Source organism: Hetaerina americana, unplaced genomic scaffold (genome assembly GCF_022747635.1).
Source record: "Hetaerina americana unplaced genomic scaffold, ioHetAmer1.1.p SCAF_3, whole genome shotgun sequence".
NCBI classification, from domain to species: domain Eukaryota; kingdom Metazoa; phylum Arthropoda; class Insecta; order Odonata; family Calopterygidae; genus Hetaerina; species Hetaerina americana.
Window position 1 is genome coordinate 52,036,910 of NW_027286874.1, and position 26,806 is coordinate 52,063,715.

Genomic DNA, 26,806 nt, shown 5'->3' on the forward strand with positions numbered 1-26,806 from the left:
TCTTTAGTTTTTCAATCAAGGGGACGCAAGCATTTTTCAGTGAATTGGAAATCAGTAAGGTAGTGGAATGAGAAAAATGTGAACAAAACAAAGGAGATGAGGTTTTTGAGAAATAGGAAAGCTTAGTAAATATTAAAATAGAAGCTTATAAAATAGAGCAGGTGGCACAGTAAGGATATAAGAAGAGGGCATTTATTAGACAAAGAAGATTTCTCAACGAGAAGGGGAATTGATGACAGAGACGTAGGGTAAGGATGTTTAGAAAAGGCTCGTTGAAACTTTTTTATGACGGGTGATTTGGTGCGGAGCGGAAATCACGTTGTTAGAGCAAGACGATTGTCGTAGATAGGAGGTGTAGAGAAGGATGAAGAAGGTTGAATGAACAGAATGGAAAACAAACGAGGCTTATTGGGAGAGGAGAGGGAAGTTTTTAGAGAAATCAATAAGAGATAGGAGAGATGAATGTAGAACATTTTAATTAGAAATAGGATTCTTAAGGCTGTGATAGAGGGGATAGCGTAAGGCAATTGAGGATGGGGTAGAAATAGAATAGAAATGCTGCACGGAATGAATGGACGAAGGAATTACGCGGAGTTCAATAGAAACTTATTGTAGTGCCGGGGGTCAGGATAATTTGTTAAGAGTAGCAAGGAAATTTACAGCTGTACCACTCTATAGGCTGTGCCCATCCAAGATTCATCATGACCGGTAGAAAACCATTAATAATAATATTTTAAATAATAATTAGAAAACTTATTACATTGCCCTGAATAGAACAATTTTTATATAGTATATCATTTTGAAATTCGAAATATAAGTGAAATGATATTAAAATAGTGTAACTTTAAGCGCGAATAACATGTTAAAGTGATATTGTTTATTGTAGATACTCCATAAACAAATGAGTCACAAAAAATTATAAATTTTGGCCAAAAAATTTTCTTGTAAATACCAAATACATGAATGTGCGCATTACAAGAAAATACCAATCTTTTAAATGAAATTAAATACGGCATCTTGACTGTAATATTTTGACACACTTGGTGGCAAGGGCAGAATTAATTTACCATGAATTATCCTGATACCCCTATGTTCAGTGAATTGAAGAAAGACATTAAAAGGATACCTCACTTGTTTATTGCTAAATATTATTTGCTAACTGTATTTACTCGTCATCCTCATTATCATCCCACTTCATTTTATTCTTCCTGCTCATAAGAAATATATAGGATGTGCTATGCGAAATTTCTATCTATGAGGCGTGCATTACGCCGTAAGCATTTCGACAAGCGCGTAAAATCATCAAAACTCGGCTGGCGTGTTTCTTGAATCCGCGCCGTACACGACCGCTTCACCGGGAGAGCGCGGCGTGACTAACGGAAGGATATCCGTCTCATTGCCTTGGGGAAATGAATGGAAACTTCAGACGACTGAGCGGCCGGGGAAGAGTGGGGGGCAGGAGAGACGGGAGGAATATTGAAGGGACGGTGAGGGACGTATCTCTAGGTCGAAGAGGGAGAGAGAGATAAGGAGGCGGGGATCTTCAAAGAAACCGAGCACGGTAGAGTGTGACGGAGTTATCATAGGCACCGAATGCAGTAGGCGTATGTACTTAAGGAGTTATTCGGGAGGGTTGAATGCTCAAGAGTCTGAGAAAAAGAGAGCAGGAGAAAGAATATGCGTGTTGTGAGTGTAGGCGGAAAGAAAGGTGACGCGAATAATATCGGAAATGATATGCTTAAAATAAATAAATTCATCAAAATTTGGCCAGATGTATATATAGATAGATAGGCATATGGTGTATGTTATGTGTGTGTGTATATGTATACACACACACACACACACACACACACACACACACACACACACACACACACACACACACACACACACACACACACACATATATATATATATATATATATATATATATATATATATTTATATATACATATACATATATATGTTTATATTAAACACACTTTCATACATATGCACACTCGAGAGGAAAATCGCTAGCTTAAGTGAAGCAACGACGCGAAAAATAAGGCACCTGATCAAACAGAATACACTAATGCAAGAATAATCAAACAAATATTGAAAGGCTTGTCGATACTGTTGCCAAATTAGTGTATACGTTTTTTTCTACCTTTCTCTTCGGATAAATAATCACCTTCTTCTTAGCTAATACATCTCCAAACACGCCACTTCAATCGATCAGCAGTTTGACAGCTGCTCCTTCATCTAAACAGTCGAAATCCTTCCTAAATCCGCGATCAGCTTAGAGCTGAGAACTCAATCGAGATGGCACACCGAAAGCTTTCAAAGCATCCGGGATCAACGTTGGCCACTGAACAACAATTGTTACCTCATCCCTTCGGCATCGCACATTACTGTTCTGCTCTTTAACCTCTCTCCCTAACTACGATAAGCCGCGCCAATTCCCTGTCCCTTCTGCTAGAGATCACTTCCTTTCCTTATCTGCAACTTACGAAGGCGGCATGGCCGCAGAAACTTTTAAACATTTGTGTGAGCGTTCTCAACACATGTGGCATAAAACGTCTGTTGAAACACAATGATGACGTACATTTATGTGTACACACATATGTGCATATAAACACGCATTAACTCACATATTATTAAAAGTGGTATTTCTAAAGAATGGAAAGTGGAACATTTTTTGGGTCAGACTTGAGGCAGTATTTTGTAATGAGAGCAGTAACTAAAAATTATCTGATTTTTACGACCAATGGGAAATGTGCCAGGAAATATAAAAGATAAAAGTTAAATTGAAGGGACTATATTCCGTGTGTTCCCTGCCCTTACTTATAGCTCTGTTTATTTTTTTATTTGAATCATTCCGTTACTCCTAATGTATAAATTGCTGGACAGGATTTTCTTACAATTTTATTTATTTTATATGTAGTTAGATACATTTTACTTCTTAACCCAAAACCTTTTTAGTTGAAACTTAAAAAGAAAATGGAATAAATCCTCGATATAGTGGGCAAAAGGTAGAATAGTCATAATGCAAGATTATTACTTCGCCTTAAGCTTCTGGTTAACAAATTTTTTACCTGATTTATTTATTTCAATTCTTTCAGAAAATAACGTAGTTTTTACCTAGTTATCACTATTTGCCAATGAATTAGCTCACTTGATTTATTGTTTTACAAGAAATTGAAGAACACTGAATAAAAAAATTCTACCTGATATCGTCAATAATTAGGGTATCTCTCGAAAGGTTCTGTCATCACACTTAACCCTGATTAATTCCTAAACTTATTCCTTAAACAACTGTGACCAAAATGTCAGGTTTTCAACAAACTTCTCCTCGTTCATGATACCGTGGTGGAAATTAAAGTGTTGAGTGAAACTTCTTCTAATTATTGCGTATCTCAATTGACATTCACCGATGTATCTGCCTCAACGAGTTTTTAATAAATTTACAATAACTTAAGAAATAGAAGAGCAGTCACGAAAAGCATTTGGGTCTTCCATTAAGAGTTGACGGATTTCAAAGAACATTAAAGGCCCACCCTATGGTGGTTTTATTACAAAGGGATACTCAATTCTTCTCACGTCACACTCCCACGCTCTTCCTCCCACGCGCACCCCCGCGAGGAGCTCGTTTTTCATTCCATTTTCTCTCTCTCTCCCTCTCTCTCTCTCCCTCTCTTCCTCCATCTCACCCGGACGGCGCAGATCCGCTCGCACTGCACTTACCCCTGCGAGTGCCCGCCCCCGGGTGCCCTCGAGTGCCCCCAGAACGTGTCCGTCGTGAGGGATGGCTGCGGCTGCTGCGAGGTGTGTGCCCGCCAGAGGGGCGAGCCCTGCGACGGAAACGCCTTGTGCGACCCGAGGAAGGGATTAGTCTGCGAGTTTCCGCCCGACAAGCCCTCCGGCCCCGGGGTGTGCGAAGGTGAGTGCGGGGGATACCACCCCCATCAAACTCTCCCCTTCTCTCGGAGGTGGGGAGGTGTACGCGGGGGTATGAAAGATGGTGGGGTGAGGTCATATGAGTTCCCTGGGTGATGGGGCTTGGGAACGGACCAGGGTGGGTGGGGAAGCATTCGTACAGATTACATCACGATGTCTGTGCATCTGTTTGTCTTCATATGTTTTCGAATTACCAAAATTGTGCTCAAAATTCAATAAGTTATATTAAATAGCTCAAGGGAAGTTCTTTTGCTCAATTTCTTTGCACAGAGTCATTCAAATAACCACAATGGTGCCGTGATTTGTGCTCCTGTTGCCTTTATACACTGAAGGTCCCGTTTAAAATTCTGGTACTCCACATTGTAGTTTTGCTCCTATCATAATCAACGAAATAATAAAAAAAAATATATACTATGTGCCCATGAAGGTCTTAAATGTATCTTTAAGTTCTTCATTGAACATCAATTGTAGGAATGGGTCGATAAAGATACGTTTAATGCCAGCCAATGAAAAAATGCACCTAAAGATCGATTCTATGAAGTTACCCTTGAAACTACCAAGAAGTCATTATCCTTTTGATCACCACTTGGGTACCTTGTTTAAGGCATCTCGAGTACATTATTCTGTCCATCAAATGGGACATGAAAACCCATGTAAACTATTTTCCTTAAGCACTCCCTTAGGAGTATCCTTAGTCAAAACGTCATATGCAAATTTCAATAAAATAGACTTCCAGGGTTGATGGACGATTATTGAAACGGGCCTGAATTGTGGAACTCTTTGCGCCTCTTTTCAAGCACAGGAAAATTCTAGGAACGTGATTTCCGCCACACTTTCTCAGCTTCACATTATCACCTGCAATCAAAAACAATCTTTCCCTTATAGCAATTATTGGTCGCCTACCTATCCTCTCTCTTTAAAAATAACATTTCCGGGGAATGAGGGAAATCCGAGCCGGACCGGCACTGGCGAGTTGTCAAGGTACCCACGTCCATCCAAGGTCCTTTCGGCCCCAAATCCTCTCTCCTCGGGGCGCTGCTTTGTGAGCACGATTCCCGAACCCTTCTGCTCTCCTCCGACCTCACGTGCAGCCGTCATTCCCATTTACCGAGCAAGAAGGTCGACACCAAAAGCAAGAAGCCGAGTCTGAGTCGAGGGATGGAAGAAACAAATTGCTCAGAAACCTGACGATTTTGGATGGAGTAGTCAAGGAACATTTTTTTGAGACAGTGATTTAGAGAACAAAATTATTAATCCAAAAAATTATTTTGGGTGAAGTAGATCAGATTTTGGGTCCTCATTAAATGTGCTCGTAGTTGGAAGCAAAGAGAATGGGCTGAGAGGATTGAACGTGAAGGTTATTGTCAATCGTTTTTCTGCCTCTTGAGTTAAGCGTCTCTGAAAGTTAAAGTTCCATCATTTGTATCTGCAGAGAAATACAGATACAGTACAATTATTTTTCACGGGTAATGGGTGAAAATAATTAAGTAATTTATTGGTACTTTTCTGTTGACTGAAATACGTGGTTTAACATAATTACAGTCCCTGGATTACTTTTTAACTTAAAATTACCCCAAAACATTTTTTTAGTAGAAAAACAAATTATTATGGGCTTCAAAATAAATGTCGTCTCAGGGTTTAAATTATTGGATTGTCGAAAAGAAGCACTTTATAAATTATATTTCAATTTTCAATGATATCACTTAAAGTGGACCAAGAGAGATTAAAATTCACATGAGCCGATTATACATTTCATCGTAAGAAAATTTTAACTTTTTCTTCATCTGACTTTTCATCTTATATGCACTCCCTTAAAGTGTATTTTCAAAGGGTTCATCTATATTTTTTACTAACCAATGATTACTGTCTGTTGTCGTACACCATTTTTTCCTTTAGATCTTTTTACTTTCTTCCTGTCTACATTTTGTCCAAAAAAACCATTTCTCCTTCTTCCTATTCTCCGCCTGTCTACAGTTCTCCCTTTTATCACGAATTTAGACATCTTGCCATGCCTGAGCATTTCCTCAGGGTCATATTCTACCCTCATATTTGAATTTTATCTCGAAAATTTCTCTCAACACTTAACATATTTTAGTCTCTCGCTGGCCTTCCTCTTTATCCATCTTGCATTTTTAAATACCGTCCGTCTAAAATCCGTTTGATACCCACTTCTCAAATACCGCTAATATACAGTGTGTGTATCCCCTTAAATATAATACCGTATCCCAGGTCTAAATAGCTTATACTGCCTGCATTAAAGCCCATATTAATGTATCTTTACGTCTTTGTATGTGCTTCTGCCACCAATTCCTGTCTTCTTAAAAATTAATTTTTCGTCAATGTTAATCTACTTCTCATATGCCAAGTACCACGTCCATTTTGCTCGTGTAAAAAATAGTTAACTGCTGTACTTGGTGAAGTTTTTTGCTTCTTATTTAACGGTTAACTTACCCTCATTAATTATTTAGAATATTATTGCATTAGTTATCCAGTAGTATCTATCTCATATTTATCGCATTGCTCCTGTAAATGAATCAGTGATAACTGCAATCCCCTTGCCTTCTAAATATTATTTGGTCATCTGAAAACTTGAGAATAGGCCGATCATAGAAATTAATAGCTAGTAATTCTTCCATGTACGCCACCCATAGTATTTCTTTCATCTATACGTGAGTAAACCCCTGCGCTAACGGACAACTTACATGCTTATCACTTGCTATTTTAATCGTTCCTCTTCTCATATTACTTGTTCCTTCTAATAAATACGCCACAGTTTTCTGAAGTCGAAAATCCGAAGGTTAGTTCGAAAGGTGCAGGTAGAGCTCGTCTATTACTAAACCCAACGACGTGTGAAACTCACATAATGTAGAGAGGCCAGTTTTTCCCTGTACCGTTTCTCAGAAAGATCTGGCACTCAAAAGATATCTTAATTTACCGGCCCCGGTGGCGGAGGTGTACTATCCTTGTCTGCCAACCTAGAGGTCGCGCGTTCGATTCCAGCCTAGTTGGATTTTCAACCCCCTATGGCTTGGGTGCATGTAATTATCAAAATATTATATCAATATGCAAAGTCCGATGTAAAGGTTGAAGTGCTGTTTTCGGACTAATGCGAAATAAATAAATTTGGACGAAGCTGAGGATGCCCAAAGGCGTCACCCGGAATCGATTCCGGTTCCTCTGGGAAACAGTCCAACGATCTACCCACTGGAATACTTCGTCCTTTCTGACTTGCATATTGGTTTCAATCCCTCCAGTTTACTTGTCCAATTGCTGCTCTTTCTATAGCATATTTCATTTTTACCCACCTTTCTCAGAACCTTTCATACCTTTATCCACATATTTTTTTTCTTGACATGTATTCTACTTTACTCCGATTAAATCTTCATTATTCCACTTTCACATCCTGATTTTCTCTTTAATTCTTTTGGATTTTACTTTGCATTTCAAAATAACTAAACTCTTAATGTACGCCTTTACCTGATGTAATCTATCCGCTACCTACCCGTTTCGCCAGACATTTTCCGTATTCTCCGTGTTTAGACGTTTATTTCAAACGGTATAAATGTATTGGGGCTACGTTAATATTAAAAACTTCGTAATAGTTTCTTACTGCAGTTTTTTCTCTTTATTAAAACCTGCTCTCCTTTATCTCCCCCATCTCTCCCTTTGCTACCACTACGTTTCAATACATGTACCTCATCACTTTTACGTGTTTCCTTCCCTGCGCGTAAGGAGCTTTTTTACCTAATATTCCATACAAACCATCTTATCTCTGTTCTTCTTCCCAGTGAATACTTAATAGAATTTACATAAGAATTACCACTACATTACCCGAAACTGCTTTTGTCCCTACCAATATAATACAACCAATCACCTTTTCTGGATTCACATTCTCTTCAGTAGTTTCTTATGCAATATTACGAAAATTCCTGCTTGACTCTAAAAGACTAGTCCCTTGTACTCACTACCAACTTTTCGCCCTGGTTCTAGTGTCCTCCAAAATGTGGACGCCTATTAAAACTCGTCGATATCCGAGGTGTTTTTTGACGGTCATATTCCATAGGTAATATGAATGAAGAACATAAATAGAATATATGAAAAGGAGGTAATACAAGGTTAGTGGGTTAGGTAGAATGCTACCTATTTCAAACTGAAACATTTGGTTGAAAGCAGGAGTTTAATTATTAATTTTCTGCTTTTTGAGTAGATCAATTTGGTTCTCGTCTGGGGCTCGTTTTTCAAATGTGCACATCAATTTACAAGTTCCCTGAAAAACGTCTTAAAAACAATGTTTAACTATTAATATTGAATAATATATTTTGTAGGAAAGTAAAAATTAATGCAGCGTGTATTATTATCAGCTTCATCTGTATGTTCAAATTATAGGGAATTGCAAACTTAGGTTTGAGGTCCATTTCGACCTCCATATACCTAATTATAGATATATTTTCTTCTTCTTTTCGTCTTACTTTCTGTCATCCAGGCAGTATTCCTGATTTTCGCTCCTCCATTTAAGTGCTAATTTGCGTATTATTAAATGAAATACAGTAATGATTCTTTTCCACTGAAATAAACAATTAATTTTCATTTGGTTTTTGAGAAATACTAATACGGAATAATAATAAAATTGTGCATAAAATATCCAATTATCAGAATAATATTCAATGCATAATAGAATGAGGAATAAATAGTCTCCCATTTTAGATTTTTATTTCGCATTGTTAAGATAATTAAATTAATTAATGTTAGGACCACCCCAAAAGGTTAAAAAATTAAAAAATCAGAGTAGAAAAGTAGGTAATTGTTTAGAGTTTATTCATGGAACATTATTCTTTTCATAGGGACATAGCACATGCAGCCAGAAGATATAGCAGATGGCTTTGGATTATATTGCTTTGATCTAGGAACAATTTATTATATCGTACATAGAGATTGTTAATCAATGGCATAATCAAAACCTTTGGAGCGTTATTTCATCCTAGAAAAAATTCTCACAGCGAGGAAAATTTTTCAGATTGTTTTGAATACATCAACATTTATAAGGGCATATGTGTTACTCACACCGAACAGATCAAGTATTCACCCCTGTAATTTTACCAAACTATCAATATAGCATTTGCTCTAGAAATTAGACCAGATAATGGCACAATATTCATTGGAATCTACCAAAATGCCTACTTATGAAAGTGACTTTTGATTACATCTCATCATTAACTCGTGTTAAATTTCCATTCACATTGGAAACAGCCTCAAAAACACTGTTTATGACAACATAAAATCCATATATCAAGGTCATATAGACGGCCGGCTTGTTGTTATGTAAACTAGCTGGTAAGATTGGGAAGGCGTATAGACACAAATTACAGCAATATAATGAATAAAATATTCTCACATTATAATCATGGAGGTGACTTTTTTAGCAGAAGGAAATTTGAGTTTTCTATGAATTGATTTTCTCTTCTGTTTATTCTGGTTCTTTTCCACTTATTTTACTGACCATAGTTTATTTGCTTCATTTCCTCGTAGCTTGTTTGCCGTTTTGCTAGTATCGCCGCACACCAATATTCTTTTTCCTCGACGTCAAATTTCTCATCAACTTCAATCATTGACCCCCAAACTCCCTCGATTTCTTCTTCATCTCCCCGTCAAGAAGAAACTACTTACCCTTAGGCGTGCGTATCTCTTTTATTCCCTTCCGTGAGCTAATGACTATCGATCATCTTTCGCGTCCATTGACTGCACTTTGCTAAGAAAAACTCCGCCAACACCCGGCCAGCTGCTCGAACCCCTCCGCCCCCCAACGCCACCGCCGCTACCGCTCCCATTTTTACGGACAATTTGTCTCTATCACAGGCAGAATATTCTCCGATAGTTTTTGTCACCTTTATCTTCTCTCAGTCGGAGAATTTTTCTTCCCTAAGTTATTGATAGCTTGGGATGGAAAAACGAAGACTTTTGGAGGAAACGAGTGCCTACTTACTTTCTCGCAGTTTGAAGTCTCGTTGTCGCTATTAATTGCGTCGAGCTGCGGCTCATACAGGGTAATATTACCTTGGGCATCATCTCCTCCCCTAATGAAAACGAGATACCTTTCATTCTTTTAACGAAAGTAAAATTTCTAATTTTAGACGAAATCAGTTTAGATATGGGATATAGGAAATCGTATTTCAAGTTCACTGCTGGCTTTTGCGTCGGAAAATTCACTTTAAATTTGTTTACACTTTTTTCGTTACAGAACGTAGTGTCACGCATAAGGGTAGACAGAATCAGTTTCCTTTTTCTCTTCCTCATCGATGAATAATCATTTTATTTTTTCCATAAAGAGACATCTGAGATTATCATTGGATAATTTTATTTGGAGCGTTATTAATATTGAAACTTTTTTCTGAACGAAATGTCCAGATTTGTTTGAGATAGACTATTGATAGTTTAAATTACCACATATTTCTCTTTTGTACATTTATTTATTTATTCAGAATAAGTCCGAAAACAGCGCATTCTGGCCTTTACATCGAACTATTAACAACGATAACAATGATCATATTTACAAACACCCAAACCCTAGGTGGAGGAAAACTCACCCAGGCGGGAATCGAACCCGCGACCCTTGGAATGGCAGACGAGGACGTTACCCCGCCGCCACCGGGGTCGGCAATACATATTGACTACAATCCCTGTGACTGTTTTTTGCTGGGTTTGCCTTTTTTCTTTTAGTCATTTTCATTCATTCATCATAGATTCCTTTCAATTTTCATCCCAGTCAGCACCATATTCAAGTGCAAAAGAAAGTGACTCACCAAGAACAATACGTGCTTTATGAATTTTCTAAAGAAACTGCGGAAGATGCCGCAACAGTAACTTTTAACGGAGTCATCCGCTAATGTTCATTTCAATGCAACAATTTCAGGGTGTAAAAATCATTCGCCTTGACTGGGATTCGAACCCAAATCCCTCAATATACGATCGAGTGCCTTAGCCAGTTAAGCTATCGAGGCGTCCTCTTAAGCTCGGAAATATTTGTCTCTGAAATTTTGGGGCTTTAAAGGAACAAGATGTTGTGACGAAAAACCGTACATACAATGTCACAGGCATTCGTTGTCGTGCGCGACGCGCCACGGTCCACGAGGTTAAAGCCAACTTTAAACACTTAGGCTGTTTATGCCTTGAAAAATTTCCAAAGAAACTGGCTAAAGCACTCGACCGGATATTGAGGGATCTGGGTTCGAATCCCAGTCAAGGCGAATGCTTTTTACACTCTGAAATTGTTGCATTGACGTGCTTTATGGTTAGAAAGGGAATGGAAACGTGCACCATAATGTAGTAAAGAGGACATTAATATTATCAACAGGATGTTTTTGTGTACTCATTGATTTTGATAAAGCTATCAAAAATATAGTGCACATAGTTAAATGCTGTAGTAAAGGTTTGGGAGGAAGACCTTTTGTTTATTTTCTGCATGCTCAAAACTATCGCAAGTATCGTCAGATGGCGGTAGTAAAATGCACTCGTATTATAAAGGTACCAAGTGATCCTGCATCTTTACAAATAAATTTTAGGCGCTTTAGCAACTTCTGGACACCGAGCTTTAACTTTGTATTATGATAGAAAGGTTAAGCATCTAATTTGTTTTAGTGAACCAATAGATTATTTGTATCCAGTTTCTTTCATATAAATCTTTAGATGATGCAAGGTTTGGCATTGCGCCACAATCTTAGAGACTTGGGTACGGGACTAATATGAATAATTGATTTTTTAAATAGAGTAATATTCCCTAATTTAAAATTTTCCTTGAAAAATTAAAAGGGTACAATACATACTGTAAGAATTGTTTGCAGCTATTCATATAAAAACCAACAAATTCGACACACATATTTAAAGAATTATTACTTGCATCGAAAATAACATTTTAAGCTTAGATGTCAGAATAGACAAATGAGATGAAATATCAAATCCCTCACGAGCTCATTAGGTCTTTCCCTAAACCTAGAGTAATGTCCGCCCAAAAACGTGAATTCATCTGTATCGTGAGCTATTAATGCAATATAAAATTTTTATTTTAATAAAATAATGAGAGGAAGTCTTAATTTGGCAGAACGACCCCTAAATTGGAACGGTTCGTGAAATTGTTACGGGATAAGGTCGAGGAAATCATAAATGAAAATCATGATAAAAGCTGAATTTATAGTTTAGATGTGCTTTCACTTGTTAATTTTGTCTTCCTCTTTTATGCTTTCAACCCGTTCTTTGTTGTCGTTCATAAAATGTCGTTCCACCCGCTCTTCGGATTTTATATTCTTTCTTCCCCACTTGTTACGCCATCACCTCCCATTTTTAATAACCTCTAACTGCTCATTCTACCTACATATTTAATTGTTTCGTTCTCTTCTTTTGTGTAACACACGTTATCTGGCTCTGCGTCACTTTCACATCATTTTTGCCTTATATTCTACTTCTTTCCTCTGTCTCACTTCTGTTTCCCTCTAATATTCCTTATCGCCTCATCTCCTCAGTCTTCGTCGGTTTTTTGTTTTAATTCTTTCTTTCTATTTCCACTGCTTATTGTATTGAATTTATCACTTATCATTGTAAATCCTTAATTATGTACTCTGTCTTAGATATTTACTGGAACTAGACAGCTGGCCTATTTGCTATTTTAGTTTCATTTTTGGTTTTTGATGTTTCATGGTGATTCTTTAACATGTCACTCTTGTTCCTGGGTGTTCAAAATTTCACTATTATTCGTGTAGTATTTTTCTAAACGTACATATAATTTACTCTCTTGAGATCGAAAGTCGTTGCTTGGGTACTTATTATTTTTAATCTCATTATTATATTGTAAATACGTGAATTTACTTCTTGATAAACTCTGTGACGTAAACGGAATTAGTTCTCGTTATCCTTTATTCTTAGCTATTGAGCTCACATCCATTCTTCAGGGAAGAACATTTAATGCTTCACCATTACCCTACTAGAGAAGCAATTTCATAGCTTGTCCATTCATCCAACTCCGCCCCTGCCACTCACCACCATCGAACACTGTCAACCTTGCAACAGCCCGCCCTCCTTCCTCTTCTCTCTTCCTTCAGCAGCCACATCTTCTTGCTGCTCGCCGTTCACTTCTTTCCTTTCTTGTGAAAAAGGAGAAATATGAATTACACGCTTCAGGAAGTTCCAGACCGCACACGAATAACGACCAAATCATTTCACAGCCGACGAAACCTGCCTTTCTCAGTGATAATTCACACCCACACAGGTTTCTCTGGAGAAAATATCACCTTAGAGTTGGGTTATTTTTGGTGTTTCGTGTACTCATGGAACAAACCTAATGACGGTTGTCTTTATGTGCCAGATGTGTAAAGGGCTGCCCCATCAAAGGCAAAAATGTTTTCATTGATTTTTATCTTGAATTTTTCCCATAGTCTTTATCCGAAGTTATGAAGTTTACATGAACGCTGAGAAATATATTGTATCAAACCTCTTTCTATACCAAATATTATGTGCGCCGGGGATGGTGAACAGTAGATAAATGCATGTTTAGAAAAAGGATTCAAAATGTTGCAGATTGAATTTAGTGATGTTTTACCATGTTTATCTCAAAACATTTGATTTTTGATTTCCTTGAAACAAAAGGAGTGTTCAAATTGGTTCAATGTAATAAATTTCGATTGGTCTGTTAGATACCACTATTTATGGATGAACACTATTTATACAGAGATTTTTTCAATACAAATATCAAATTTTCAGAAGGTCCAATTCTCATTGTTTAAATTATCGTCATTATTTACATGAGTACTGAGGGAATATTAAAATTCCAAATAAAATTTCCAGTGTCCATAAGACTTCCTTTGTGAAGGAAAGTTTCTCTGTCCGTATTATTTTAAAATGACTCCTAATTCTCTTTTTCATTAAGAATATATGCTTTGGTTTAGATGTTTGGTTGGAATTACGTATTTACAAATACATTGTTAAATATCCAGAAGGTATCCATGAAAAATATTATTTCGCAAGCAACTGAATATTCATATTTTTAGGTTTTTAGAAATTCTTTACTAAGCTGAATGAAGGATTTTTGAAAGAAATTGTGATGTAATCGGTTGAATGGAAATAGGAACATATTGGTGGAATAATTTTTAATTAATTTTACTAGGTATTTCTTGGTAGACTGCAGCAGTGATTTAGTACCATGTTAGTTACCTCCGTTTGATTTGATTTGTGTCTACGTGTAAAGGATACTATTTTGTACTAACGAGGGAAAGCAATCAAACAGGAACGGACCAAATTCAATTAATCAACGTCGTTTGCAGATTGAACAGTATGAAATGCTTCTCCGGGACAAACCTATGGCTGAATCCAATAATTCATGATGTACTTCTAATTTCACATACATTGCGGTCTGAATTTTGCGGTAGTAAATTATTTATTCATGCAAATTTTCTTCGGTTTCCATGTTTCCATTGCTGTTTGCTGAGAAGTTATCAAGGGGCTTCCGTGTATTGTCTTCAACAAGACATACGACAACGGGGAATCTTTCCTTCTTGATTGCAGAACACAGTGTACTTGTCAGGTAAGGCAATTTACGTATAGTTATAGATGTTTGTTAATAATGCTTTGAAATTGAACTGATTTAGCTGGCATATGATTCAAAGTAGATTAACTCGTACAAGTGTCAGCATCCCTGTTTGGTGAAATTCCTCGGCTATAACAGTAAGTCATTATTCTCAGAAACAGTTTAGTCTATCATTTAAAGGTTAATATCCATGTTATGTGTAGCTAAAAAATATGATCAATTTACCATCACTCCAAGGAGAATATATTGAAAGGTAAATGATCATAACTTTTAATACCTAGTAAAATTAGCATTAAGAAATTAACAAAATATATTGGAGAAGCTACCAAAAGCGTGAGAATACGATAATTCATTTCCGAGGGAAAATTATGAAAGTACTAAGTAATTATCTTTCAAGTAAAATAATACATTGCTTGAAATATCTATCACAAATACTTGTTTCTTGCGTCGACCGCTTCAGGTCCTTCATTAGCATTACATTTTTTTCGGGGAAAATAATGAGTCGCTTGTGAGTCCGTTAACAAAAGAATATGGTTGAAAGAGTTCTTATAATTTAAATTGATGAATTTGTAAAAATCCATATGAAATGGTAACTCTAAATAGCTACGGTTTTTCCTGGAACTTGACGGACATTGGTGGCGGCGATGAAGGAAGCAAGAAAGATCGCATGTTCGAAATTTCTTAGGTGACTTTTATTCGTTTCCAAAAATACAAAATTCCACCAATGATAAGAATGACGACATGTGCACCAAAACGAATTAATTCATAGTGATGATACGTTAAGGATTTTGATATCTAGAACGGCGATATATTTGCAATTTATTGGACTGATTTCTGTAAAATAATATGCCATATAGTGCATTTTTATAACTGAATAATTAAAACTGACTTCATTCTTGAATCAGCCTGTAGGCGAAAAATGAGAGAAAGACTAGGTTGTAGAATTTTGGCAATTCTAATATTATCTATGTTCTTATGAAATTTATCGTAGAAGTTCGTGGACCCAATGATTTGGGTAGATCTTTGGGAACCGTTTGTCGAAATTGAGTGAAAGCACCGTTGGGAACAATTTACACACTATCCCAGTTTCTCCTTCCTCCTCGTTCGTTTTCCACACCCCAAAAATCACTTGGAAAAAAGTCGGGTTTGAAAGCCCGAAGTCGATTCTGGTGTTAGTAAAAGCGATTCACTTCTCAGCCTTGCCGATCTGCCCTCGAGGGGAAATGGAACGCAAACCACTCTATTTTATTGGGGAGATTCTCGCATTCTTCATTGAGAAGCTATATCTTTGGCATCCTTTCAAACCCTGCAGCAGAAAGCAAACCTTTAATGAGAGGATTAAAGAACAAAGTACGATGAAAGAGATGATTGCTTGAGAAGAAAAATGGTAGGTGTATGTGAAAGAGATTACTTATTCAAGATTGGCATGAACGGAGGTCCGTTAGAGAAGGCTGTGTGTACGTATAAAGAAGGTATTGAGAAAGGCGCGCGTTTGGCATAAGTTAAATGTGGATGAATAAATTGAAATTTAAAAAGGTGAAGAAAGGACTTATTACTCATTCACCTGTTTTTTACTTGGCTTGGGGTCAGTACAAAAAAATTAACGGGTAACGGGTGAGAGCTCAAATTTTCTGAGCCGCATCAGAATTTGGCGGGAGAATACCTAGCTTAATAAGCACTTTTTCTGTAAATTGAAGATATTTTGAGCTATTCCTAAATTTTTTTTCTCTTTGAAAACATATAAAATGTTTTCATGAGATTTTTATCAATTTTCATTAAATGCTCGCTAGAAGAGTTCGTGGTGAAATAAATAAAAGTGCAATCAGCGATTTGCTAGAATATATCGAAGCTGAACGCTAATAGTCCCGGAATTTTTTGAAAATAAGCCGAAATAAAATAAGCAATGAGACACTGATATTTACATCGGACTTTGAACATTTATATAAAAATATGACGATTATATACATCCAAATTCCATTCCATATTCCGTAAAGATAATGGATTTTGTATTAGGAAAATATTCGCTCATATGATATAATTTATTTAAATTTATTGACGCTGCTTTATATTTTAGGTTCCTAGATGTGAATTTATAAAATGCTCTAAATTTACACAGAGTGTAGACTATTATCAATTCGTTAAAATTATTTAAAATTCTGTGGAATCGTATTGGCATCCTCTCTACCGATATAGCTAGCTATAGGCACATAGTAATTACATTCTCGATCTTGATTTTCAGAACGGGACCTACGCCTGCGCTTCGCTTTGCCCGCAAGAGAACATATCCCCAAGGGGAGCTTCTTGCCTTCATCCAAGATTGGTAGAAGTACCCGGACAATGCTGCCGAGAGTGGATGTGCGACTCTTCAAACGGTGAGGAACATCCATTTCCTTCTCTTCCAACCTTTCTACAATCATCATTTTTCATCAACTGTAAAATTCTCAGCTGTGGCAAAATTAGTTACCCGAGCAGTGTAACTGACCCAAAGAAATGTTGTAATTTATTTAGTGGCAACTTATTGGTATTTTAGTTCGCGTAAATAACAATATTAGTTGTCAAAACTTTTGACCGAATTTCCAATGTTCCTGCCTGCTTATCACATTCCCAATGACCACCAGTGATATGGGGTGGTCATAATCATCATGCATTATCAATCTGATAGGATCCATGCAACATTTTTAGAGTGTAAAACTCATTTGCCTTGACTGGGATGTTTTTTTGGAAATCTGATAGAAATCTGACCGCATTTTCTTTGGAAATCTGATAGGAATCTGACCGCAGTTTCTTTGGAAATCTGATAGGAATTTGCCGTAGTAATCAATTATAAGTGCACCGCAAATATCTAACTTTCACCTACTTTGAGTTCTGAAGACTCTTGAGAATCTGAAGAATCACCAGTCTCTTGTAATATAGGCTTTCCCCATTATAGATCCACGGTTTCTTCGTTGATGTTCAGCAAACCCATATCTCTCGGGATTTATTAGTTTCTCTCTTAGCCTTTAGTCTTCCACTGAATTCTCCCAACGTCCATTCCATGAAAAATTTTTATTTCTAACCTGGTATATCCATTTTATTTTTACCTTCATAGTTTATTTTTAAACATTGATGTCTTCTTAACTTTTTTCCTCTACGGCTGCTGACGGCTATTTATTTTTCGTATTAAAATATAAAAATATTTATTGTGGAATAATTTTCCTTTAAGTCTTGACAGTATATTAAATACATTTTTTATATTAAATCATTACTCTAAACAATTATATGCATTCAGAATTTAGCTCTCTTTCCAGTAATATGTGCTGATGCCAACTTTTAAACGGTTTCATTTGAAATATGGTATACAAATACCTGCACTACGCTAAAAGAGTTCTCTACTCCTGCCTATCTTGATGATACCTTGTTTAGGTAATAACCGATCTTTCCTCTCTGGGAAAGGAGTGGTGACTGGCTGGTCCTCATGCCAGCCTTGTTTCAAAACTAGCGGTAAATGCAGTTGTCATGATATAACACCATTATTGAACGTGGTGGTCTTCATCCTCTACAAACCATTTATTAAAATCGTACTTCACAAATGTTATCAACACTAAAAGCCTATCTAGTAGTGAATTTCCTAATTTTAGTATATAATGTCGTGTTCATCATAGTTGAGATGCTATTAAGTTGATAGAAATAAAAAAGTAAAACGCTATTTTTCGGGTTAATGATGATATTTCTAAGATTATTATTGATGGTTAGAAAATATTTTTTTCTTAATTTCTTTTCGCAATTTTCGCTCGTAACATTTATTATGGTGAAAAACATTTTTCTACTAGATGAATTGATTTTGAGGTAACCGACAAGTTACGACGGCTAATGTTGCGGGCTTTCCACCCCGAGGATTATTGTTGGAAGGTAGTAGGATTTTCCCGTGGTATCTCAACCCTCGAAGTTTCCTCATCTGATGATGAAGTTTTACTTCGAAACCCGGGTCGTGTGAATAAATCGTTCGTGCGGAACTACAAAGTTAGTCCTTTCATTTATTTATAATGAATCGGTTCCATAAAGTTACGCCAGAAACCATCAATTAAATTGTATCTCAACCCCTTTTTTGGGTGCTATGTGGAAAGCACCTCAAGTGGAGTACACCATCCATCGAAAGAGATATTGAACTGTGGACCTCTTGGCGCCTATCGTTGAGAGAAGGTTAAAACCGACACCGGGCATCTCTCCACTCTTTCTCCATCCTCTGAATATCTATCCTACCCCTACCAAATGACCCACCATTCCCTAATGGTGCAAAGGACCTTAGCTGTTGGCCGCCTCCACTAATCACAACTTCCACCCCCGAATTTATTTTGAAGGCTATTTCACGAAAAACATAATTTTGAACTTCAACGTGAAGGCGATAAACCAGGAAAAAAATTTTACGGAATCAGGTGAAGACGCTAATTTTCTCAAGCATTAGATATGGGTTCAATTTTGGCAGTTGCTTTTTGCTTTTGACCATTTTCCAGTCTTAATTGAGCCTTGAACGAAAAATGGAATGTATATCACCCGTCGACCGGGCATCATGTGCCAGCCAGCCTGGACTTGGTCTACCAGTCTTCCTTCCCGGGAATCTGTTCCCCCCTTTCCTCATCGATATTTAAAACCTCGAAAATATAAAAGAAAAAAAGAGGTTGAATCAATATATGATTTAAGTTAGGAAGTTTTTTGTCAGTACAACCCGAAAGTTGAGTTAATATTTGCTCTAAATGAATAACCCTTGTATAAATCAACTGTTTGTGTAAATATCGTTTTATAGTATTATCAGTTTTATGATATACATTTCATGCAATTTATCATCACTGAATATGTACACGTCTTTTGAAAAAAATAGCCCAGAAACTAATGTGCTCACCGATATCTTCCGTAAAATCAGATGGTACCGGACGTACAGACATTGACTGAAAAATTTTAAAATAATAGCATTGACCAGACTATTGTGATTGACATAACTAAGTATAAGAGTGTTGCACGCACCATCGGACTCGCGCCTTTATGCTTTGCGATTGATTTTTCAGTCCCGAGGCCTCCGCTGCCGTGCACGAGGCGGTTCACGGCGTGGTCCAGCTGCTCGTCCTCCTGCGGCCTCGGCCTCTCAACCAGAGTGGCCTACAACGACACGGAAATCGAAGTGAGTAAGAATGGATGGCCAATTTCTCACAAATATTTGTCCCTGAACCGAGTGAAATTTGGCAAAATTCTCACGATGGAAGTGCGCAGATGAGACGTGAGGTAATTGATTCATGGCTCCTCTGACATGTGCCTTTCACCTAAACGACCATTTTCGATAGTAATCCTCATGTGCACGCATGCGTTTTCCTCTTACCGGTCTGGAACTAAAGGGCAGGCTTGGAAATTCCAAGTCCTCCTTCCTCCCCCCTAAAATGCTGTAACTGCGGCCTTTTTGATGGTCGCATATTTTACTGCGGCCGGGAGAAATAACATCTCGTGCTCCTCTTTTTACTTTCCGCAGTCGTACCTGTCGTCGGAGAGCGAATGTGGCGCTTCAGGTGGCGTGGAGGTGAGGCTGTGCCAAGAAAAACCGTGTGTGCTGGAGGACAATAGCGTCCTCGATCCACTCACTCTCCAATCGACGCCGATTAAAGCGCGCCATCATCACGTACGGGTGAGTCAAAGGCTTGAATTACACGCAGCGGCCTTTCGCTCTATGCATGTTCCTGCCTAGTTTTGAATGGGGAGTACGGCGCTGGTTTTTGACGATTATTCTATCCGAGAACTCTTTGCAAGGTTGTCTCCGTTGTCTCAGGGAAATGCCATATACGCCGAGAGTTGACGTTCCGAATTATTCAATGAAATTAATTGCCAAGATGAGATCGTGATAAATCAATGTTTTATCATCTTCAAATTCATAACCTCCCACACGGGAGAGTGCATTAACTAGATTACATTACTCTGTTGCAGACGCTAAAATAAGCTTTTAGCCAAAACAGAAACAATTAAATATGCTTACAAGAGCATGACAAACATCTGTTTGAATTGAGCGAATATGTTTTTGAAAACATGTTCCTTGCATTCCGATTTATGAAGTAAAAGTAAAACGATACATTTTAAGTGGTAGGAATAGTTATTACAACTTCCTGATGGTATTAATTTTTTGGAGCAAAAAAAGGAAAAGAATAAGTGATAATAAATGAGTAGTGACTGAATTGATGGCAACGCACAATTTATATTTTCATTGACATAGTAATTTTTCCTGCATACTTCCTCCCAAAACTCTACTGAAGTCTTTCTCGAAACTATTTTTTATGTTAAGATATGTTAACCACCGATCAAGTTCATCATTATATGTAAGACATAGTGCCTTTAAAAAAGACAAATTTGAACTGAATTTCCTATGCATTGTGAAACGTCAGCTATTCATTTTATTAAACATATTCAGAATATCTTTGAGATTTGATACTAAATGCTGAGGAATGTATTTTTTTTAAAGAATTTCATAGATCAAGGCAATATTTTATCTTATTTTATATCATCCTTATATCGTATACTATAATGCTGCTTGTCGTTCATTTGCTAGTGTACTATATATTGTTGAAGGAATAATCCTTTCCTTAATTTTTTTCCATTTTTCCAAGCAAAAAGCTTTTGTGAGTAGATCAAAGGGCGTGTGCGGGGGATTCATGAATGCCTTTGGAAACTCTCCCGATCCTGCTCTCAATTTCGACCCCTTCTCTCTTATATCCCTCCTCGCCATCCACCTATGGAATGAGCTCCGCTTTATTTGCAGAGCAATGGGACGAAGGAAAGAGACGAAAGAAATTACGGTGTCGGAAGGGGGGCGACGTTTTACGGTATCATTTTCTTAAAACGACCTTTGCCTCATCGCAGTAAAATTTCGGACACTGGTTTTCTTTATCCCCCCCACACTCCCACTCGTCCCACTCTTCTAGTGACTGGGTCTCCTTCCCTCTCAGTGCTGGCTCCTTTCCGTCTGGGTGGCGAGCAAGACTTGGCGATGTCATGCAAAAATGGGAAAGGATGCATAAAATTGGACAAGACGACATGAGAGGCCAACGTGATCACAAGCTATCGAAAGATGTTGCCATTGAAGATCCATTACGATAATTGGTAGCTAAGCTCAAACTTAGCGGGGGAAAGTTTATTATTAATCTTTTAACTTAAGCGCCTTAGCCTAATTGAAAACGGCACATAAAACCTTTTATGAGTCCGGAAATGTACTTTCCTACTCGCTCCAAGTTGATGCCCCCTTGTTTTATTCTTCTTAGAGTTTCCATGAGGATTTATTTTAACTGTAATTATAAAGGCAATAGGAGCAATGGTTACCTACTCTCAGTAATTGTTACGAAATGAATTATTAATGGCTGTTAGCCTTTTTTTCCCTATCATAAGTCCTAACGGTTTTCTGACCGAGAGATTTTTACTAGATGACTTAAAAATTAATGACGACTACGTTAAGAAAATTGTTCCTCTCCTCAAAGGTTTGACCATGAGTTTGATGCACTTAATTATAGCAATGCATGATCATATTCATCAAACAACTATTTATGATACGTATGTTCCTAGCTCCTCAAAACAGCCAATTCATTATTCTTACTTATATACTCCGATATGCAAGGTAATCAGTACCTGACACCACATACAGAGTGGCTCTAGATAACTGTTGATCTCTCTATCACCTAAAAAATGGAAGGTAATGATTAAATATTAACTTTATCCGAGTCGCAATGCTGTAGCAGTTGAATCAGAGAAGTTATTATAATCCCCATAGGTCTTATCACATTTCACTCAATTTTTTGATTGGCTACTTTAATAAACTTTTGCAGCCCGGGAGAGGGCGACGCCATAGCTGAGCGGTCGGATTCCACCGTGAGAATAAGTCCAATGGATAACCAACGAAACTTATTCTTAGCCTGCGGCATGTTGGTTTGGTGTGAACTGGAGATCCGAAACGGATACCTGTAAACTAAATTCCTCCGTGTTTTCTTCTGTTGCCCTGTGGCTAAACACAAACCACTATCTCGTGTGGCCGCGGAGCTCTCTCTCTCTCTTGCCTCCGAATGAACGATTTTGCGACCTACTTTCCGGTAATTGTGCGTAGAATGCGGCCGATGAAGGCCTTCAACGAGGGGTATCGGGACGTGCGCGAGCTCTCAGCACCTGAGCAAACTCCAGGCACCCATTGCTGTCCCTATGGCTTTTGGTTAGGCTGCGGTATGCTTTTCATCAAATGACGTTGAGTAAATCGGTTAAAATGCGCCGGGGGATTTTGAACCGCCATGTATGATTGTGAAATAACTGAAATTTATTCTTTGGACTCAATTGAAATAGAAAACTTATTTTTAACCAACGACCACACCAATGCTGGGGAGGTAATCAGGAATTTAAGAAATAACACTAAAATATATATTATTTCAGTTACTTTTTCATTTAATTCGTATAAATATGTTTTTGAGGAACTCGAGCAAATGTTTGCATTATCAATGAAACATCTAATTCACTGCGATCATTTTTTGTGACTCCAAAACATTGTGAGCGACATTATTCATACGATTTTTTAATTGATCTGTTTTCGAAAAATATGAGATAACAATTTAAATCGGTGTTTATTAAGGAATGAAATTTTGAATTGAGTGTATTGGGTATCATTTCAATGGCTTTAGAAAAATATTTTACTTGTCTGATATATGCTTCTAAGATATAATATGCGTCTATTGGTTTTTGTCTTTCAAATATATCTCCTTTTGATTTTAAAACTTCGATTTTAGTGTTCATTATAATGATTAATGACTTTACCCTATTGCGTAACTTTTAACCTTAAGATAAGCCTTAAGTTTAATTTGGTATTTCAGGTAGTGAAAACAGAAATAGCGCTAGTTAGATGTACTCGTGATTGAGGTAATTGGAAATTCGTCAACAAGGGAAACACATAGGAATAAAATGGATGAAATATATCGCATGTAATAAATTATCGTTAATCACGACTTGACTTCAGGTCTCTAAATTATACTTCCTTTAAGAAGAATGCATTTAGTCTGCGTTTGGGGTTGGATATGAATTACAATCATTTCAGATAAAAATGTTGGCAGATCCGCGCGGATGTCAATGCAGACAGTATCTTCTGCTGGAAAATCTCTGAAAAAACTCTGCATAATAATTCTGCTTTCGCCAAAAAACCATTTTCCACGAAAGTCAGGCTTTCATCTGCACCTTTACAAAGGATAAAATTAATTGAAAACGCTGCGTGAAAGGATCAAGGAAGGGAAAAAGTAACGTTAATCATCTGAGGGATGAACGTCTCCCGCCTGCCATTGCTTCAGAGCCATTTCTCCCCGCCCACCGTGATCCCCCCTGCTTCGCCCTCACCCCCTTCCAATCAACCACTTCGTATTCGCACGTCCTCCTGCCCCCCCGCCCCACGTCCATTTTTCCCCGAACATCCAATGGGGATGGGAGGGTGGGCGGAATAAAAGCCTTTTTTTTGTACATTTTTTTGCTTTGAGAAACCCTCAATTCCGTCTCAGGCCTCCTTGGCACGAGGAGGATAAAAGGTGATGACCCGGGAGTCGCTTTACAAGAAGAAAGGGGTGTCATGTCTCGTGCGATACTGAAGCACCGGCGGAAAGGGAGGAATAGAGGAGAGCGTCGAGTGAACCGACAGGCGGGGAGGAGAGTGGTGAAGCGGAAAAAAGGGTGGAAACGAGGGGAAGGCGATGCTGGCCCGGCGAGGGATTGGTGGTGCGTGGGAGGGTAGGAGAGTGGGGGTCTTGGAGAGGGAAAGAGGGAGAACCGCGTTTATGCGAGTTGAAGTGAGTTGGGGAACGGGTGAGAGGAGGAGATAGAATGGAGAGGCAGGCGAAACGTGAAAAATAAGAATTGGGTTGGAACGGGAATAGGATCAAGCATTGAGGAGTGAAGTAGATGCAATTCGATTTTTTCCATGAAAATCATTGACAGTGGAATTAAAAATTTCTCCTCTAGGTGCAGCTGGCACTATTGAAATAAAAAATCTTTGACGCTCCAGGCATTATAAAAATTACTCAGGGTCTATTGAATAACTTTTTGGTATTGAGGCTGAGTATTTTATGTCAATTGCATCATCGACCTCCTTGTTTGACGATGTATAACGCTGCATTGGTAATTAAAAAAGGCGTTAAATTTCACTCAGAAAGTTGGTTTTAGAGCAGAATAGCTTTTCATTAGCCCGCACCCGAATTTGGAGATAGAACGTTTATTTTTCACTGTTATCACTTCCACTGAAGGTAAAGTATAGGCATTGTTGAAGTATCATTGATGCTTGTATTCATCATTTCAAAGAAGAGCATGACAAAGAAATAAATCAAAGAGAGAAAGATGGGAAAGAGAGAAAGAGAAGGAAGAGAAACTAGCGATGGAACATGCTCATAAAGAAGTATGGGGAATGGGCGGAGCTACTCCGAGCCTATGAATCCCTTTCACTTGAGATTTTCGTTTCGGCAGTTGTAAATTATATTATTATTTGGACCAATTGGTAACGTTGTCTCGGTCTATACGATCAATCGAGCCAGTTTGAGTCTCGCTTTTACAATATGACAGCTTTAATTATATTAAAAATGATAACAATTAAAATCTTGTGGGTAGATAGGTTTACTCAGTGGGAAAATTGGATCAGATAATTTGTTTACCTGGGCACAAAAATGGCGGAGGTTCGAGGTTAAGCCTGAGGCTGAGCACATCGACGTCAGATAACTTCCGCTAACGGAATGCGTGAATGACCTTGCTGCATTTTGCAATCGATAGAAGGTGCTCCTAAAATCGGTTTCCTTCGGATTAAAAAAAATAGATACTTGGGTAAAATTAATAAAGAGCCCAAAGTTTACTTATCGTACTTATCAATTACAAACTCTAAAAACATTCATTACTTAAAGTTGAGGTCTAGAAAATTTCGCTTTCGAGCATTGTATTTTCAAGATTTAAGTAATTCAACGTTGCAATTCATGTTTTTCCATTATTTTCTTTGATATGCTTTTTCACCGAATCCAAATTTAGTTGATTTAAATCGTGTAAAAGTTTAAATTGGTTTCCCTCCACCATTGAAAAACAACTCTTTGGAAGCGTCGGAAGCCAAAACTGGTATTCTCGTCTCAGAAACCCAATCCGGGAGGAAGTATAGCAAAATAATAGCGAAAGGAAGATGAAAAATATTCAGGTAATCCTAAATAAATACAAATTCTGACATGAGTGAGTGCAGTTTTGGTAGAACCAGGTGTTAAAAGAGAGAAAATGAAAGAAAGGGGATAACGTGAATGGGAGGGTAAACGATGGAAGAAGGAGGCTTTGAAGCGAAGTCGTAAGAAAGGAGAGATACGGTGGCGATAGAGAAGGAAAAAAGAAAGCTCCAGAGAGTACAAGAGTGGTGTAGCAGAAAGGGGCGGGCAAAATATAGTTCGAGGCGAAGGGGTGAGGTGGCGCGACCTGAGCAGGAAATGAAGAGGGTGCGGGGGATGGGAAGCGGAAGGAGGGGTTCGGGGGCGGGGAGAGGGATTAAGGAGATGCGAGGGAATGGGTAACGGAGAAGCGGCGAAACGGGAAATGGAATGGGATGGCAAGATTATTTCAGGGAATGGAAGGTGAAAGGAATTAATAATTAGTAATGCCGAAAGAAACGGCAGACAAGCGGCTGGAGGGTTGGAGTCGTTAAGGAACGTAAATCGAAATTGGAGTGAGAGATGTGGAATAAAATCTGGCATGTCTTCTCTCAGTTGAAATGAGCAGAGATAAACAGTGATCAGTGAAGCAGCAAGGAAGTCGAATTTAACATTTGATATGTCATGGGGAGTTAAAAACACTTCGGCAGAGTGGCAAATATGTAATGAAATAATGATCGAATTGCGGTGTCTAATATCCTAAAGATTCGAGTCACAATATCCGTAGGGCTGGTATCTATGGAAACTAAATGAGTTTAGATAATATTCCAATAATTCCAAGGTGAGAAAATCTGTGTGCTGGTGTTAATCATAATCTGACTAACGACAAAGAAGGGCATAGGCACTTTTAAGGATTTGGAATAGCCAACTAGTCTGCTCTTGTAGGGAGGAACAGCTTAAAGACCACCCAATACAATCATAATGCTAATTAAAATGGGAGACGAGGATTGCTTATCTAACCAAGGAAGAGGAAAAAAAGAAGAAAAAGAGCTGGTAGAACGATTGCAGCGGGTAGAATTGCACCATTACAGGGTCGCGGCCTAACTATTGCCATTTTCGGAAATATTCGTGAGTGAGATTTTCACTTGGAAGACCCTGAAGAGGTAGGGGGCAT

The 26,806-nt window shown here is 37.9% G+C and overlaps 1 protein-coding gene across 1 annotated transcript in view; it reads left to right on the top strand.

Moving 5' to 3' along the window:
- LOC139690677 (uncharacterized) overlaps window positions 1-26,806 on the top strand; it is a 144,968-nt gene that overhangs the window by 91,860 nt on the left and 26,302 nt on the right. Inside the window, exons 3-7 of the mRNA XM_071588174.1 lie at window positions 3,706-3,922; window positions 14,412-14,503; window positions 16,746-16,878; window positions 19,546-19,658; window positions 20,001-20,153. Of these exons, the coding sequence (XP_071444275.1) occupies window positions 3,706-3,922; window positions 14,412-14,503; window positions 16,746-16,878; window positions 19,546-19,658; window positions 20,001-20,153 (708 nt within the window). The remainder of the gene's footprint in view (window positions 1-3,705; window positions 3,923-14,411; window positions 14,504-16,745; window positions 16,879-19,545; window positions 19,659-20,000; window positions 20,154-26,806) is intronic.